The 17,879-nt window shown below is 53.8% G+C and overlaps 1 protein-coding gene across 2 annotated transcripts in view; it reads right to left on the bottom strand.

The window, feature by feature from the left end:
* Nucleotides 1-1,459: 1,459 nt before the first annotated feature.
* The window catches only part of MIDEAS (mitotic deacetylase associated SANT domain protein), a 70,805-nt gene continuing 54,385 nt past the window's right edge, over nucleotides 1,460-17,879 (bottom strand). For both annotated transcript variants that reach the window (XM_059182862.1, XM_059182861.1), the window contains 10 exons: nucleotides 16,167-16,512; nucleotides 13,928-13,994; nucleotides 13,293-13,435; nucleotides 13,087-13,190; nucleotides 12,520-12,595; nucleotides 11,829-11,917; nucleotides 8,928-9,077; nucleotides 7,579-7,791; nucleotides 5,425-5,621; nucleotides 1,460-5,033 (listed from right to left, as the gene is read on the bottom strand). In XM_059182862.1, the coding sequence (XP_059038845.1) occupies nucleotides 4,853-5,033; nucleotides 5,425-5,621; nucleotides 7,579-7,791; nucleotides 8,928-9,077; nucleotides 11,829-11,917; nucleotides 12,520-12,595; nucleotides 13,087-13,190; nucleotides 13,293-13,435; nucleotides 13,928-13,994; nucleotides 16,167-16,512 (1,566 nt within the window). In that variant the 3' untranslated portion in view covers nucleotides 1,460-4,852. The remainder of the gene's footprint in view (nucleotides 5,034-5,424; nucleotides 5,622-7,578; nucleotides 7,792-8,927; nucleotides 9,078-11,828; nucleotides 11,918-12,519; nucleotides 12,596-13,086; nucleotides 13,191-13,292; nucleotides 13,436-13,927; nucleotides 13,995-16,166; nucleotides 16,513-17,879) is intronic.

Genomic DNA, 17,879 nt, shown 5'->3' with positions numbered 1-17,879 from the left:
CTGCCGACACTCGCCCCAATATGCCCGAGGGAGGCAAGCTTCACGCGATCACAATTAACAAATGACACCAGAATCCTGCTCTTGTCCTTTCGCTGCCCGTCCCCCCAAGTCAGTCCGTCCTTTCGCTGCCCGTCCCCCCAAGTCAGTCCGTCGGCTCGTTCTCGGAGCGAAGCCTCGGGGAGGCTGAGGCAGTCGGTCACGCGTCCGCCGCCACCTGGCGTCTCCGGTCGGGGTCCGCAGCCGGGATCTCCACGCGCAGGCAGGGGGTCGCGTCGCCGCGAAGAAGGAAGGCGAGGAGCGAGGGCGGGTGGCCAAGGCTGGAACCGCGGGGCTGGAGGGGCGCCGGGGTGTGGCCGCGGGGCGTGGCCGCCTTCTCCCTGCAGCCGGGGCGCCGGACACCCGCGGCACCTCCCGGGAGACGATCCCGCGGCGTTCGCGGTCGGAGGCCGGCCCTCAGGCGGAGGAGCGGCTGCTTTGCAGACGAAGGTTGTGTCGTCCCCGAAGGAATAGACAGTTCTGAGGTCTCGGCGGCGGCGGCGGCGAGCCCAGGCCGCAAGCGGCTTCCTTGCAGACGCGGTGATGGCTCCAGGCGGCGAGGGCGTCTGAGGACCGAGGACACAGGCCAGGCAGCGGACGCGCCAGAAGGACGGGGAAACGACGCTGCAGGTGGCGGAGGCAGGGGCGGGCAGGGGCAGCCGTGCGCCGGCTGCAACCGGCTGCGGCGGTGTGGCGCAGCTCCGCCACCAGGTCGTCCGACCCGCAGCCCTCGGAGGCGTTCCTGCCGCAGTGGGGGGCGGGGCCGGCTCCCGGAGCGCCTTTCCGCCAGGTCCCGCCCCCGCGGCTGGGCGTAGCCATGGCAACGGCGGCCTTGAGGACGCGAGTTCCGCGCGCTCCCGCGGTTGGCGGGGGTCGAGCGGTTGCCATGGTGCGAGGCGCTCCGGGAACAGCTTACTCTGAAGGCGCATTTCCTTTTTCACATTTTCCAGAATTTTTTTTTTTTTTGTAAACAAAGCACCGTGTTTAAACGAAAATTCAGGAGTGGAGTGAAGGTGACGTCCGTCAAAGCAGACTGGCCTACCGCTGCGTAGGAAAAATACCGGCTTCGCTTGTCCACCTGATTGCCTTCTGCACGCTCGCTACTTCATCTCCACGAAACTAACCCGTGGGAAGTGTGCTTTGTACATATTTTTGTGTGAGACACTGAGTTGAGACTTTTCCTTGTCTAAAATTTTGTAAAAATACCTGTATCTTTTCAGGAATCTTTGTAGCCAGGCAGACACGCTAGCTTGTTGTGTCCCCCCCCCCCCCCCCCGTCCTGGCATCATTTGACAAAAAGGTGATAAAAGAGAATCTTTGTAGTTCAAAACTGTCAAGTAATCCCCTGCAAGCAAAACGGAGACACCCAACCTCAATCCCGGGTGGTGAAAATCTCCCCAAAAGAACACAGAATTCAACTCCGAATTTTTAAAACCTTATTTAATAAAAGGTTTAAAGATACAGAAGAACATTCAAAAGTAAATAAGTTACATAGGTACATTACAATCACATCCGCAAGATTTACTTTAGTGTGTTATTTTTTCTTTTTTATAAAAAGCACACAAAAAATAAAATCTTCAGTCTGGTCTATCACAACTGTACAGCAAAAGAGGTAATATTTATATATATATATACACACTATTTTAATATGTAACAGTCTTTTTAAAAAAGGGTGCCACAGGCAGCAAACACACAAAAGGCAGTGTCTGATCATTTTTTTCCAAAATAAAAGGAATATACTTATTTATATGCTATTAAAATATTTGTACAATAATTACAGACTGTCAAGGCTGTTCCTGTGCTGTCCCCTCCAAACAAGGCCTTCAACTTAGAGACAAATGAGGGAAAGTTGAAACAGCTGCAAACTGTTAGAGGCAAATATTAACACAGCAAAATATGGGGAGGACATACAATTGTTTTATAAAAATATGCATACTTCCTGTAAACCTAAGGATTTAGGCTTGCCAGTCTGGTAATAAATACCATTCGAAAAAAGATAGCCCCAGGGAAAGTATATTTAAATAGCTGAGGCTTGAGTATGTGTTGTATTCCTCCTTCATCTTAACATCTGGCACATGAGAAGAAAGAGGTCAGGTCACTGAGGCAGTTAAATATAGGGGATCTCTCTAGACATAAGCAACATACAACCTCTGTGTCAGGGGTAGGGGGGGTGGCAGAAGGGATGAGGGTGTCCCTTAGCTGTGAGGGGGGCTGCTGAAGGCATGGAGGACAGTGTGCTGAAGCACAGTCTCCTTGGGTGGGTGAGAGACCTCAGAAATGGTCTGGAACACAGGCACTAGGTTAGCTTCATGCCCTTAGCTAAGTGTAGGTGGAGACTGGAAGATGGATATGGGAGATGGCGTGGGGAGGGCATCAGAAAGCCGGAGTTGTTTGTCATTTAACTTCTTTAAGCAAACAGCTCTGAACAGAAGACAGTAAGAAAAAGAATTAACAAAAGACGAGCTAATTGTGTTCACAGGGAGAAAGCACCATAAAGGATATACCTGTCCCAACTCCTATGGCTGCACCTACTTTGTTCGCAGGTCACTTGGAACAATGGCATCTGCCTGCTACACGTTTTAACTTTCACCAAATATTCTAGATAGGACTCCACCATGGAGCATGAGCCCTTCTAAAATACAGTGTCTGGTGGAATTAATACACAGGTACCAGCTTGATTTTCTCCACCAACATTTACCCAGTCTGGTTTCTATGAGCTTAGAATAGGAGAATTACTCTAAACGAAGGAGGTTTCCTCTTACCATGTGTCTACAGAGGAGCCTGAAACTAAATACTACCGAAATAGAAAAAACCTCGGGAAACATAAGTAGCACTTTGGGGCAAAGCTGCGAAGGCACTCTTATTATACAAGTGATTGAGAAGACAGCCTAAATTTGCCACCCTCCTGTTTCCGGAGGGTATGCCAGATTTTTGCAGTCTTGGGACCATGAAGAAGCCTTTGGGGGAAATTAACTGGGAACTTGAAGATGTAGGTAGCTTCCTGGAGTCTGGCAGGGAGAAGAATTTTGTTACTCCCATCACTGGGGTCCTGAAGAACCATATTAATGCATCAATGAATGCTGAGAAACACCTGTTAGTGCAGTTTAGAAAGAAACTCCTTCCCCACTCCCTATCAGACAAGGCGCCTTTTGGCTATCTCATAAGGAGAGTGGCAGAATTTTTAGCTCCTTCCTAACCTGCTGACCTGTCATATATATGCATTCACTTGTAGCTTTTAACACAACTAAGGCTGAATAACAAGATAGAAAAGTAACTCAGCCCTCCTACAGGACTGGCAAGTGCTGGGGCCCCTAGAAACTTCCAGCCCTTCACTTCAGTGACTCCATGCCAAATATGGCTTCAGTCAAGCCAGAAACAAGGCCAGAATCCTGGCTTCCAGCCAATCCCCTCAGGCAACTTGAAAATACAGCCAGAGAAGAGGTAGCAATTAAGAACTGCCTTTGAGCTCCCTTGCTTCTGCTAGTCTGTGTGTGGCTTTGGTGACACCTTACACCTTTCTACCCTCTTTCAGTGCTACTATCACTCCTAATGGCAAGAGCTTCCAGAGCAATGAGGTGAGGGACCTTAGGGTCTTAGGAATGGGGGGTGGGGTGGATGCCAAGAAGGTGCCTTGTTTTGGGATAAATGCACTTGGGCCTCTGTAAAGCAGGAGGCCCCTGGTCCCTGAGAGGATGTTAAAAATTAAATATTACGAATAAATAAATAGCTCCCAAATGACACAAGTCAAGGAATGAAGGCTCCTGTCCAATCTGGTTAGGAGACCTCGCCCTCCCAGGGAAGGATCCAGAAATCTCCAGCAGGCAGGACTGGGGGCTGCACTAGACCAGATGGGATGGGGATAGAGGGGAGCAGCCAAGGGCAGGAAAGAGGCAGGGAAGGAACTCGCACCAAGGGGGAGCAGGCTGGGCCCGGGATAAGCTCCCTTTGCAGCCTCCAGGGCCCAAAGGTGTTTGGCAAAAAGGTGGGAAGCAGGAGAGTCAAAGGTCTATCTCAGAGTTCCCTCCAGCCCAGCCCAGCAGCTTCCACTCTCTGCACCCTTCCTAGCCCCTCCGGGGCGGCTCCGGAGAGGAACACTGCCCCACCCCCACCCCACCCCTATTCAAGAAACTGTTCAGCCCCAGCAGGCTGCGGGCCAGCAGCAAAGGGACAGGCACCTGTCCTCTGACCTCTAGGCATTCCGGCAGCTCTCCTCCCAGAGGAGGTGGCCTGAGGACTGGGTCACTGGAGCAGCGTAGGCCTGGCCCTTGTCATACAGGGGACAGCACGGGTACCAGGCTGAGCTCCCTCTCAGAGAGGACCGCCACACTCCCTCCAGGGGAGTCCCTTTGGCCGGGGGCTTGGGGGCAGGACCTGTGCCACCTCGGATGTCCTCGGGGAGAAGAACCATCCTGCCTGGCTCTCCACGACCGAAGGGGTGGGGGGGGTGGCGGGGACACACAAAGAGGAACGGGGTGGCAGACATCCCGGCGTAGGTGGCGGCGACGGCCCTCCCGAGGGGCAGCCCCAGCCGGCAGGGACCTTCGCTGTTCTGCGGTTCCAGGAGAGCGTGAAGACTGAAGACAACTTCCGACCCCGAATGCAAGAGAACTGGATCCTGCAGCCCTGAAGACTGCTCCTGGGCCTTTGATAACTACCAGAGCCGTTTATTTTATTGTCTGGTTCTGCAGAGCAGAGTCCGCGCCGTCTCTGGGCGCTCCATCTGGCGGCTCCCGGGGGCTGCGGGGGCTGCGGGGGCTGCAGGGGCTCGGGCTAGCCGCGGTGCGCCCTCTCGGCCGGGCCCCCCCACCCCGGGCCGTCAGCCCCGCTCCCCCGCGCCGCTCTCCTCGCGCAGGGCCGGCTGGTGGGGAGAGTTGGCGGCTGCGGTGGCCGCAGCAGCCGCCGCTTCCTTCTCCTTCTGCCTCAGCGCGGCGGCCTTCTTCTCCTGCTCGGCGTGGCTCTTCATGTGGGCGCTGCGGCTCTTCACCTTGTAGAACACCCTGCGGCGGGGCAGGAGGGGCTCAAATCAGAGGGCCGGCCCCACTCCCCGGGGCCAGCAGGCCCGACAGCGCGTGTGCACGCGTGTGTTTGTGCAGTGTGCGAATGCGCACCCCACCGGGGCGCCCCGGCCCTGCCTGATGCGCTCGGGCCACACGGCCCACTCACTCCCACCCCTATTCCAGGGGAGATGGGTTCCTGACTCAGCCCCATCATCCCTCTCCTCAGAGCCGCCAGGTGACATCACTGCCCTAGAAACCCCCGTTGCCAATCGGAAAGCAAGGCGAGAGCTCCCACTACCTCTGCCCTTTCCCCTAGAAAGCAGCTTTCCCTGCCCTCCCCAGGGGTGGCCACTCTGCTAGGTCCCAGAGGAGGCAGGGCCCACCATCTTACCTGCCACATTTTTTACAAGGGAAAGTGTTCTCCTGATTTTGGGTCTTGTTAAATGTCTCCGGTTTTTTCTTCTTCTCTGAAAAAGGTAGTGCCCTCCGTGACTTCCCGGCGCCCTCCCTTGGCTTCTCTGAGGCCTGGCCACCAGCAGACCCAGGGGCATTGGATTCATGGCTCCGGAGGATGAGGACGTCATTGGCCTGGAGAGGATCAGACCAGGACAGGTGAGACTGCGAAAGAGAGTTCCCTGAATTCTAGTATCGCAGGGAACAGAGGGCTCTTGAAGGTCCTGCGCTCCTGCCAAATGGCCTTCTGGAATCTACTTGAATCTTTTCAGTGACAAGGGACTCACCTCTTTTTGGCAGCTGATTCCAGTCTTTGGCCAACTCTTTCCCCCACTGCCCCCCGCCCAAGGATTTTTAAATTTTTATTTATTTGACAGAGAGAGAGACAGCGAGAGAGGGAATATAAGCAGGGGGAGTGGGAGAGGGAGAAGCAGACCCCCCCACTGAACAGGAAGCCTGATGTGGGGTTCGATCCCAGGACCCCGGGGATCGTGACCTGTGCCAAAGGCAGTCCCCTTAACAGCTGAGTCACCCAGATACCCCGTAGCCAACTCAATCTTTACAAAGCTGTTGGTACAGCTGTTCTGTGGGACAGCCCTAGCTGCCACAGGACTTCCCCATGCATCTACCTGACGAGGAGGCCTAGATGTCTCCATTAATGATGTCTGCATGTTTGCAGTCATTTAGCCCATTCACTCGTGCCTGAATTCCATAAATGAGATGCAAGTCCACATGACTATGCCAGGTGCTGGGGATACAGAAGTGACAGACAGGAACCCCTGCTCTCAGAGAGCTCGAAGTCTAGTGAATGAGACAGACAACAGGAGCCATCAAGGGAAATAACCAAGCAGGCAAGCAGACGATGGAGAGCAGAGGACCGTGGCACAGAGCTGGAGAGGTGCTGCTCAGGACACAGAATCATGGGCTCTGAGTCAGGGAAGCCTCAGATGGCCATCGAGAGTCATGTCTGTGCACAGGCTGACCCTCACAGGGACGTATTCACAGAAGTCAGCAGAACTCCATGCAGCTTGTGCACAGAGCACAGCTCCCGGAGAAGGAGCGCAGCCAAGTCTCCGAAGGGAGGAGACAGCTGTGAGTCTGCAGTCTGGGCTGAAAGCGCAAGTGTACGACATACTTGTTTTTTTTTGTGTGTGTTTTTTTTTTTTTTTCTTAACTCTCACAGTAGTTCCTTAATAGGCCCTTCCCATCCCTACTCTTTGGAGGCTCCTCTCCCTGACAAGAACACCTCTGGCTGGTACATCCTGCTTCTTGGTCTGCAACAGAGTGGACGGGGCCTCATTATGAGAACCACGGGCAGGTTACTCAGCATCTCTGAACCCAGTGTCCTCTATCTTCCAGGTACGGGTTAACACTTTATGGGGTTACCGTGAGGAATCAACAAGAAATAACAGGCAGGAGGGCACCATGCGGAGAACATATGTGAGGGGCCGTTCTCACGGTCTCAGCTTGTTCTTGTCAGATGTCATTGGCAGGGACACAGCTCACTCAGGGGGAGCCTGCCTGACGTACAACTCATAAATGCCTCCCCACCGTCCCACACGCCTTCTTCTTGAGTCTCAGATCCAGACGCAATATAGTATAAAAATTAATACAGGGGCGCCTGGGTGGCTCAGTGGGTTAAAGCCTCTGCCTTCGGCTCAGGTCATGATCCCAGGGTCCTGGGATCAAGCCCCGCATCAGGCTCTCTGCTCAGCAGGGAGCCTGCTTCCTCCTGTCTCTCTGCCTCCCTCTCTGCCTACTTGTGATCTCTATCTGTCAAACAAATAAATAAAATCTTTAAGAAAAAAAACTAATAGCAGACTTTGGAGTCAGGCTGCCTACTAGCTATCTTACCTAGGGGCCTCAATTTCCTCATCTGTAAAATGGGAATAATGACAGTACCTACCACACAGGGTTATGAGGATTAAAGGAATTAAAAGCATAAAGTACTTAGAACATTTCCTGCTGGGGCGATGATGATGATCGATGATCGCCATCACCCTGTTCCTGTTCTGCCCTCCCTCCCACAGCCCCAGGCCCAGCTCCGGCCCTCCTCCTGGCGCTGGACTCCCCCAGAGGAGGTCACACTTACCGACTCATTGGCCTGTAGTGTCTGTGTGGCTTTGACAGCCGCCGCCCTCCGGCTTCGCTCTCGCCCCTCTTCCTGCTCTCCCTTCTCCGGGGTCTCTGGCACTTGCTCCTCCCCCTCCTTCCTGGTCTCCTTTACTTCCCTCTTGGGCTCCAGCCTCTCTTCACCTGGAGACTCTCTTCTGGGAGGAGGCACCCTAGGGAACTTCTGGGAAGTCTACAGGGGACAAGAGCAAGGGCAGTGAGCCTGGAGCATGGTTACACAGCCGTACTGCCCTGATTCTGACCCAGCCAGAGGCCACTAGCCCCTGATCGTCCTGCTTGCCTGGCCCAGCCTGGCCTGGCCCTGCCCGGCCTCCTGTGCTACAACTCCATTTCCTGCCCCCGCTGGTCTACCTAGGAAGGAGGATGGAGTCTTGAGCCCTGGAGGCCCTCAGGAAGAGACAGAGCCCTCGAGACTGACTTAAAGGCAAGGAAAAGGCAGGCCAGTCCAAGACACACCCTTCAGCAAGGTGGTCTGGTGGGGCCAGGCAGCAACCTTAGCTGCAATCCTAAACCACCTCTGTCATGATTTCGGGACCTGCGCCCACTTTCCACCTGCACAATGGGGACCAAAACAATCTCTCCTTAGTGCAGCATGTCAGCCAAGTGTGGACTTTGAACCCCAAGATGATGTCAGGTGGATACATGGCCAGAAAATTAAATAACATTCGCTCTTCAATTTTCTTTCAATCCCGACGGTGTCAAGGACAAAGTTTTGAGTCGGGTCTTAATGTGTCTTTTTTATCCTTCTCCAGATTTCGTTAAACAGAAATCAGGCCTGAGACTCGGAGTCTTGGCAGGTAAGAGTATCTACCCAGAATTTAATAACATTGTTTGATTTTCATTATCTATTTATTTTTAGTGTACCTTCTATGGCAAACAATACTGGTGATACAGTGTTTCTCTTCTAAGTAAGAAATGAGTTGATTGAAAGAAAAATATGAAGTAGTAGCACAGGTGGTGTGTGATAGTGACACTATCGGTAGCTGCGCCACATTGTTAGGCAACAGGGTTAGAGATCTGCCATGAGGGGACAGTAAGTCAGGGCTGGTCCAAGTACTGTGGGAAAACTCCCAACGTTCTGCACTGACACAATCCATTATTCCCCTGACACTGGTAGACAGAGAAGGGAACCTAAAAGGTCCAGGTCCAGTGCCCAGGATATTAGCTCCCTGGGGCGGTCAGGGACACTGCCTTCCTCTCTCTACCCTCCAGGGACTTCCAGAGAGGTTGGCCTCAGGCTCCCAACTCGGCCCCTTGCCCCAGACACAGTCAAGGCTCAAAGCAGCGGAGGCTTGGGAAGGGAGTCACCTTAATATCCACTTCAACCTCTTCCTGGGCCGACTTCTCATCACTTATATCCACGTCCCCGAAGGTTAGCGTCCCATTGCGGCCAATTTTCACCTGCTTCTTGTAGGTGTAATAGAACTCCACGCACTGGGCCACCGTCTTGGTCTGGATCTGGTTGGAAGACAAAACAAGGTCAGAGCTCCTGGTTTAGCTCACCTGCCGGGGGATACTCCAATCCTTCCCATCCACGTATGTACCCCCCCAGCCGCAGCAAATCCTAAACCCAAGAAACCCAGGAAATACAATCATTTCTCCAATGCCTATTCAGAATAAACCGCTGACCAATGCTTCAACACTATTAAAAATGAGGGGGGGGGAAGGCTAAAAAACAACATGAGGGGGCGCCTGGTGGCTCAGTGGATTAAGCCACTGCCTTCGGCTCAGGTCATGATCCCAGTGTCCTGGGATCGCGCCCCGCATGGGGCTCTCTGCTCAGCGGGGAGCCTGCTTCCCCTTCTCTCTCTGCCTAACTCTCAGCCTACTTGTGATCTCTCTCTGTCAAATAAATAAATAAAATCTTTAAAACAACAACAACAACAACATGAGGCCATTGGGGAGACCTGAAGAGGGATTGCATATTAGAGAGTATTACTGTATCAGCTTCAATTTCTTAGGTATAATGATGGTATTGTGGTTTTGCAAAGGAATATCCTTATTTTTTTAATTTTCTTTTCTTTTCTTTTTTTTTTTTTTTTTAAGATTTTATTTATTTATTTGACAGAGAGAGGTCACAAGTAGACAGAGAGGCAGGCAGAGAGAGAGGAAGGGAATCAGGCCCCCTGCCGAGCAGAGAGCCCGATGTGGGACTCGATCCCAGGACCCTGAGCCGAAGGCAGAGGCAGAGGCAGAGGCTTAACCCACTGAGCCACCCAGGCGCCCTTATTTTCATTTTTTAAGAATATCCTTATTTTTAAGTAATATTCGGATCAAGCATCACGAGGTCTGTAACTTACCTTTTTTTTTTTTTTAAAAAAAGATTTTATTTATTTATTTGACAGAGAGAGGTCACAAGTAGGCAGAGAGGCAGAGAGAGAGAGAGGGAAGCAGGCCCCCTGCCGAGCAGAGAGCCCGATGCGGGACTCGATCCCAGGACCCTGAGATCACGACCCGAGCCGAAGGCAGCGGCTTAACCCACTGAGCCACCCAGGCGCCCTGTAACTTACTTTTAATGATTAAAACAGAAAAAGAGGAAACAGAATGTATATAAGTTTATGTATTGACAAAAAGAGAGAGAAAGCAAGCGTGGCAAACAGTAACAACTGGGAAATAGAAGTAAGGGGTATGTGGCTGTTCACTGTACTATGTTTTCAATGTTGCTCTAAGTTTGAAATTTTTCAAAATAAAAAGCCAGGGTGAAAACAATCTGGACACCATCCACAGTCAGAGCCAGCCCAGACCTGGCAACACAAACTCCCTTCATTGAGCCGGGCGACGGTATCCTTCCCCACCCCCCGCAGGGAGCAGCAATGGATAGTGAGTCTAGAGAAATGGTCAACGTCCTAAGGCAGAGAGGGACTCAGGGGAGACTAACAAGAAAGCTCTGGAAAACCTGAAAAGGAATCAGAAGGCCCAAATCTTCCTCCAAACTAAACTCTGCCAACTAAACGTCTGTGTAACCTTAGGTGAGTCTCTTCAGGTGCAGATGACCTCCAGCGGGCCTCCCAAGCCTCTGAAATCCTAGCACTCCCATCTGGCTCCGGGGGTTAGGTTCTGGAAGGTTTCCCCCACACAGCGGCTGTTTTTCTCTGACTCTGCCCTTTCTGCCCCAGGCTCCCAGACTGCTCCGCCAACTGTGGGGCTGCAGAGGGAGCTGGAAGTCCTGTCCACGGAGCCGCAGGGGTCAGTGACAGTCCTCAGCGCCCGAGGAGGAAACAGTTGTGCTCCCATCTCTCAGGAATGGCCGAGTCACGATGTATTAATTAGACCCTGTTTATGCTTTTGCTATCAATTCTCTCTGATCATCTGTATGACTAATGGTCTGCTCTTTTCATTACGGCATTAGGGGCCCCGCCGTGAATTTCACAGGCACGTGCTTCGCAGAAATGTTGCCCAATCCAGGAACGCAGTGTTGCTAAAACCCAGCAAGTTGACTGTCCTCACAACAGGGCCCTGAGGAGAGTTCCTCAGCACCCGGTCCCCAGAGCTGTCCTGACACAGTATATAGTTCCAGGAGGAGAGAACATGTTCTTGGAAACTCTCTTGCCTCAGCAGGCCACAAGGCTCAGATTCTGTGAGGCAAGGCTGCTGGAAAGATGCAAGTCCTTGGATTAGCAAAGCTCTCTTCTTCCAGAAGAAGATGGGGAGAGGACAAGAGAAATTCAAGCTAGGAAAACTAGGCTTGGCCTCCTCTATCTGCTCAGCTGAGTTACTGGAAGGAAGCCCTGGGTCTGACAGGAAGCGGGGGCAGTGGCCCCCCCAGGTCAGTCACACAGTTCCTTCCCTGCTGGCTCTCAGTTCCCCTCGTTCTTAGGGTGACCTCTCCTCCATGTATAATTGGGGCCTCCGAAGTGCTCAGCCCCTGTGGGGACGGCTTGCGCCTGCCTGCAGCCCTCCTTCTCCTCCTGTTCTCCCCCAGGCAAGTCACTGCCTCAAATCTGACCTCTCTGGGTGGGTCTGTCCACTCAGACCTCCGAGATTCCAGAGCAGAGGACCCTAACCTGAGGGAAGGAGGCCTGGAACCAAGGGGAGGAAAGGCCCAATTGATCCCCCTTGTTTGGAGAAGTGTCTCTGAGGACCCTGAGTGGCATTACCCTCATGGCGTCTTTCTAAGGGGGCCTGGGAAGGGGCTGCGGGCTCACCACTGGCAGACAGAACCCCAAATCATGCAGCCAGTTCCGCCCCTACAACAGAGCCCCAGCTTACCAGCTTCTGCACCAGGAAGAAGTCCTTCTTGTAGATAGCAATGCCCTTGTTGAACAGCTTCCTCTCTGCCATCTTCCACTGGTCAGAGCCTGCGGGGCGGAAAGGGAGCCGAGGCAGTGAGCTCGATGGGGCTGTGTGCACCGTAGGGGGCGACCCCAGCCAGCACAGAGGTGCGAGGGCACCCACCGGTGCTCCCTGGGAGCATTCAGAGCCGGATCCACACCCTGCTATGGTACAGACTGAATGACTTAAGCCCGTGGAACCCTTGATGCTTTGCCTGGCCTGGGCAAGATGCACCGTTCAGTGGGAATGGAGGACAGTGGCTGCTGTGCTTATGCCACCGGGTCACTGTCCCTTCTAAAGCACAGTGCCCGGCATGGGACATGGCACTCCAGGGGCTGCCTAAGATCCAGGCACCCGAGCTGGTATGGACGGCACCCCCTAGACACCTGTCCCGTGCATCTTGCCACAGACTTTTCTGCCTGCATAGGCTCCCACTGGCCCACACCTTTCCCCCTTGGCCTCCAGGACACAGGAAGCCCCTTGAGAACTACCCCAGCTTGGTATCAGTTCCTCTCTTTGGCTCTTGGCTTATCCATCCCCTCACACCCCCCCACCCCAGGGCTGTGCCTCAGTGCAGAGCTGACCCCCCCATGCCGGAGACCCCTGGAGGCTGCAAGTCCAGGCCCACCTGTGTAGTGATACGTCGCCAGCGGGTGGTTATGGGGCCGCAGGGGCTTCTTCAGTAGCAGCTTATTCAGCGTTTCCTGAAAGGGAAGTGGGGGGAAAGCTCAGGGCACTGCAGGTGTCTCGGTGGTCGGCGGAGCATCCCAGGTGCCGAGCAGAACTCAGAAGGCCTCTTCAGCCCTCCGAATGGTAGGGTGGGCCTTCATCCCCCCGACACACACACACTTAGCTGCTGAGGGACAAGGGGTCTGGCGGGATGGCGATGTCATGGGGGGCGGGGTGCTCAGGAACTCAGCCATGGGCCTCCTCAGAGGGGAACATGCGGTCCCCAGGACAGAGAGCCACAGGTGCAGAAAGCCCTCAATGACGGTCTTTCTGAGGGTGGGGACTCACTGACCCAGAACTGGAGACTGAGGTACGTACACAGGAGGACCCTGTGCCGTGAAGTCTGGGCTCTGGAACTAAGATGGCTTAGTCAGAGCCCTGCCGGCCTCAGATCAGCTTGTCAGCAGACAGAGGTCCCGGCCAGCCTCCCCGAGGGGCTCTCCCTCCACCAGGGCCGTTGTCTCACCAGGATGTCTCCCCTGGACTCGTGCAGACAATGCAGTGCCAGCTCCTGGTTGGTGCCAGCTCCAGGGAAAATACTGGAACAGGCGGCAGTCAACAAGTCTTCCACTGGAGCAAGCGTGGGAAGAGAGGAGAAGGAATCAGGTTCCGGGCCCAGCCCAGCCACCGGCCCAACAGGCCACCTTCACCTCCCCAGCCCGTCCCCCTCACCTTGCCTCTGCTTCTCCCGGCTGCTCTCGAGGTTCTCCCACGGCTGCCACACCAAGTCAGCCTTGTGGGGGTCGGCGGCTGCCAGGGCGCGATCCCTCATCGAGGGGATTTCCGCTTGGAACCGGGAGCCCACATTGATCCGTCTGCAGGGGTGGAAAGGGCAGGGAGTGAGGCCTCGCCTGGCGGTGACCGGGACTCTTTCTCGCTGGGGTGGGAGAAGGTGCAGGGGTAACTAGCAGAAGCTGAGCACAGTAAGGCCTCAACTGGGTGGAAAGGAATTTGGCTTCTGTGAGGACAGCCTGGCAAAGGGCACCTGGTATGGCCAGAAAGACAAGGCCCAGAGGTTGGAAAGGGGAGAAGCTCCAGGTCTCCAGACACAGAAGAAGTCTCTTGGACTATCCCCCTAATTCTCTCAGAGGTGAGATTTAAACTGAGCTGGTCCTTTCCCTTGCCCTGTGACTTCCACAGAGAAGCAGGCTGGACACAGTAAAGCCCAGAGGCCACTGCAGAGTCTCAGAGGCCCGCTCAGCCCTCTGCGGGCCCCACACGACCCTCCTCTTCCTCAGAGGGCCCGCGTGCACTGGATCCCTCTTGGCCACCCTCATGCCAAGGGCCAGAGAAAGGGCTGCACTTACGGCTCGATGCTCACTGGGGTGGCCTCCCCCATCACAGAGAGGACAGGTGGGGTGACTTCAGCGCTATCTATGGGACGAAAGGCACGTTGGTGAATGGTCCCCTCCTCCCTTGAGCAAGCACCCCCCACCCCCACCTTATGTGGCTGCTCTGTTTGTGAAGAGCCACAGCAGTGACTCACAGAGACTCACACTAGGAAACCAGGCACCCTGCATCCTGGCTCCTCAGCCCGCGACTGTGACGGCTAACTGTGACTCTGCCAAACATGTGGCTGCTTCTGCTTTCACGCCTGCTGAAAGGGGCTATTACTATTCCCCCCCCCACAGTTAATGTGAGGGCTGAATAAGTCACGCGCAGAGCCGCACCCTCGATAAATATTAGCTATGATTACTACTACTACTCCCACCCAGAGCTGGGTCCCTGCCCCAGGAGACTACAGAATTAACTCCGGCCTTAGGCCGTACTTATTCTAGTCAAGGGGCTAAAACTTCTGGCACACTAGTACGGTGGTGAAGGGGACCCCTGTTTCACACTCATCTCCTCTCTTCCATCCTGGATTCTCTGCCTCAGTTTCTCCTGGACTAATCTTAGGTCCCACAGGATCCAGACACTCCCTTGCTCTGAAACGTAGACCTTGGCTGACTCCCCTCTGCAGCCTGAGATAAACCCCGAACTCCTCACTCTGCTGGCTCACGCAGTCCCCTTCCATCGATGCCTCCCACCAGCTCCTCGCCCAGACCCCGGATCCAGCAGACCGCTTACTGTCGGCTCTCATTGCTCTCCCTGCACAAGCCACCTCCAGGGCTTGGTACCGCTCATTTCCTCACCCTGGTGGACCCTCCCCACCCCCTTCCCACTTGAAGCTCAGCTCTAGCCCCACCCTCTCTTGAAGGCTGTCTTAAGACCCCAGGCTCAGGAGCTCAGGGTCTGCTTCACTCGCCGGCTGCTGCTCCCGCTCTGCCCACAACCTCTGCTTTTCTGTCTCCCAGATTCCCAGGTCAACTCCCCAATTTCCCTGTACTCCCTTTAGAACAGACCATGCTGTCCCATGCACTGCTGGAGCCTTCACAGGCCCAGTTCAACGCTTTACACCCAAGTACTCAATAAACACTCCTGGATGGACAGGAGACCTCTCGCTGCCTCCAGTCTGGTCTCTATAGGGACTTCTTCCTGCATAACCCAGACAGGGAGAGAAGCTTTGAAGCTTGGAGGGTATGTGAGAGGGGAGGAGGTCAGCCAGCCCAGGGTCAGCCATTCTCATGCATAGACACCAGGGGGCATCAGAGAGCTAGGCCAAGGGCAGTCAGGGTTGGAGGTTAACATCATGACTGCGTGGCCTCACCCCTCCACCTCAGGTAGCCTCTACTCCCACTTAATCCTCCACCACCGCTAAGGGGCAGGATTATCCCATTTTTCAGAGGAAATGGAGCCTTTCGTGGAGAGGGGAACACTTCAACAATTCACCATCCAGGCCAGCCAAAATGTCTGCTCTACGCCAAAACTACTGTTTGAGAGAGCCGGGAGACAGGATCTACCAGACGGTAAGCACATACGGGACGCTCCAGGTATGATGTTAAGTGCTTTACGTCAACCTCCCCACAACCCTGCGAGGTGGCTATTTGTTTGAAACCAGGAAACCGCTATTTGTGGATAAGAGTTGAGATCGGCGGGCGCCTGGGTGGCTCAGTGGGTTAAGCCTCTGCCTTCAGCTCAGGTCATGATCTCGGGGTCCTGGGATCGAGTCCCGCATCGGGCTCTCTGCTCATCGGAAAGCCTGCTTCCCTCTCTCTCTCTGCCTGCCTCTCTGACTACTTGTGATTTCTCTGTGTGTCAAATAAATAAATAAAATCTTTAAAATTTAAAAAAAAATTTAAAAAAAAAAAAAAAAAAAAAAGAGTTGAGATCGGCAATTTCATCATCAAGCAAATACTACTAGTATCTTCAATTGAATACGGAAGAAACTGAAGCTGAGAGGGTTTGAACGACTTGCACAAATAATAGTAAATGGCAGAACCGGGATCTGAACCTGCACAGTTGGGCTTACACCTGCCTCCCACACCCCTGCCTGTTCTTAAACCAGGACAGTCTCCTTTTCCTCTCAGAAAAGGGGCTGGAACCCCTTTGCCCGCAGTGTTTTAGCCCAATCTCCAGCAGCCCTATAAACAGAGTCTCATCCCTGCCGGCTGCCCTCCCCACGCCCATTCCCTGCCCCCTTGGCCCCTGATGGGGGGTGTCACTCACTAGACCGGAGCAGGGTGCGATGGGCACTCTTTGGCGTGATGGGAGGAGGGGCCGGGATGCTGCTGGTTGACATGATGGCATTGAAATAGAGGCCGGAGCCCTCCCGCACAGGGCTGAGGATGGGGGGAGGCGTGTAGGGGGGCAGCTCAAAGCTCCGCTCAGAGGGGTGGTCGGCGAGGCGGACAGGAGAGCGCAGGTGGCTCTGGTATGGGGTGATGTTGGAGTAGACGGGAGGGGCAATGAAGGTGCCCGCCTTGGTGGGGATGATCAGGGGCTCAGGCCGTGGCCGCTGCTTTGGTTTCCGCACTGAAGTGTCCCCTTCCAGCTTGACATTCATGTCCTCAGCCTGGAGACGGAAACAGAACCAAGATGGCTCAGCCTCCTAGGTGCTGGGGAAACTGAAGACTTGACCACTCCTTGTCAGTCTCACCTCTGGAACTTCGTCTGCCCGCTACACCCACCAAGGCAAGCCTGAGACAGGGAACAGGTCCAAAAATCCCTTGACGGTCTCCTTTAGGCTAGGGGTCAGCACACTGTTTCAGTAAAGGGCCAGAAAGTAAATTTCGGCTTGTGGGCTACATGCCCATCCCCGTCACATATCCTTCTTCTCTCCCTCCTCCCCACGCTTTCCAAATAATCCTTTTAAAATGTAAAGTCCATTCTTAGGTCTGATGTGGCCCACACGCTCTGGTTCGCAACCCTTGACGTAAATATGCCACTGGACAGGGAGCTGTAGTAGTTAAGGTCCAGGCCCCACGGCTGGATTGCTTAGGGATCTACCTCCTTTACTTACACCAAAAACTTCTTAACTTCTCCGTGCATCAACATTTTTAACACGGGAATAATAATTACCTACCAAATGGGTTAGCAATGAAAATGAAATGAATTAATACTTGGAAATCATGGAGAACAGTACCTGATATATAGTAATTGCTCAATAAATACGAGCTGCTATCAAGCTCTGTATTAGATGGAGGTGCCTGCTATGTGCCAAGACCTGAGCCGGGTACTGGGCCACCAAATGAATAAGACGGTCCTGTCCTCATAGTATCTGTCCCATGACCAGAGACTAGCCCATGGTTAGCGCTCCGAGGTTCCACTTCTCCCTGCTCAGTAGGCCTCATGGGTCTTCAGACAGAATAGAGGGTAGGGCTGTAAGGGAGCAGAGGCCTTTCTCTGTTCCATCCCTATCCTCTCAGGAGAATGGAACCCTATGAGGATGAGCAACATCCACATCGTGTCCCTGGGTGCGGGGCTGGCCGAGAGGTCAGGCTGGGTCACAGTGGCCCAGGAGGCCTGGGAACAGCAGCCTCTCTCCCCCTCCCAGGGTCCAGCCCACAACCCCTTTCAGCAGAGGGCCTTGATGGTCCATGAAGTCTTGGCCATGGCCTTTACCCATTTGTGCCCTTTTCTTTTCCTGCCCTTCTTTTCTTCTTCTACGAGGAAGAAATGAAATGTTTCCTTTGATGTTTCAAGATGATTACACAGAAAAAAATGCAGCAGAACCGAAGGCCCCCAAACTTGTTAGACAAGAAACCCAACATGAACTCAGCTAGCTGTATTGATTTGTTAACTCTGTAATAAGGGAAATGGAATTAAACTAATATTTGACAATATTTGGGGTATTAATTTTGTAGATGTGGTAGTAGTATTGAGGTTGTATGGAAAGAAGGCAGGCAGGGGGAGGAAGGAAGCAAGGAAAGGAAGGGAGAA

This window comes from Mustela lutreola, chromosome 7, assembly GCF_030435805.1.
Source record: "Mustela lutreola isolate mMusLut2 chromosome 7, mMusLut2.pri, whole genome shotgun sequence".
In the NCBI taxonomy this organism is placed as follows: Eukaryota; Metazoa; Chordata; class Mammalia; order Carnivora; family Mustelidae; genus Mustela; species Mustela lutreola.
Note: the sequence above shows the minus strand (reverse complement) of the source record. Positions and strands in the feature narration are given on the sequence as shown.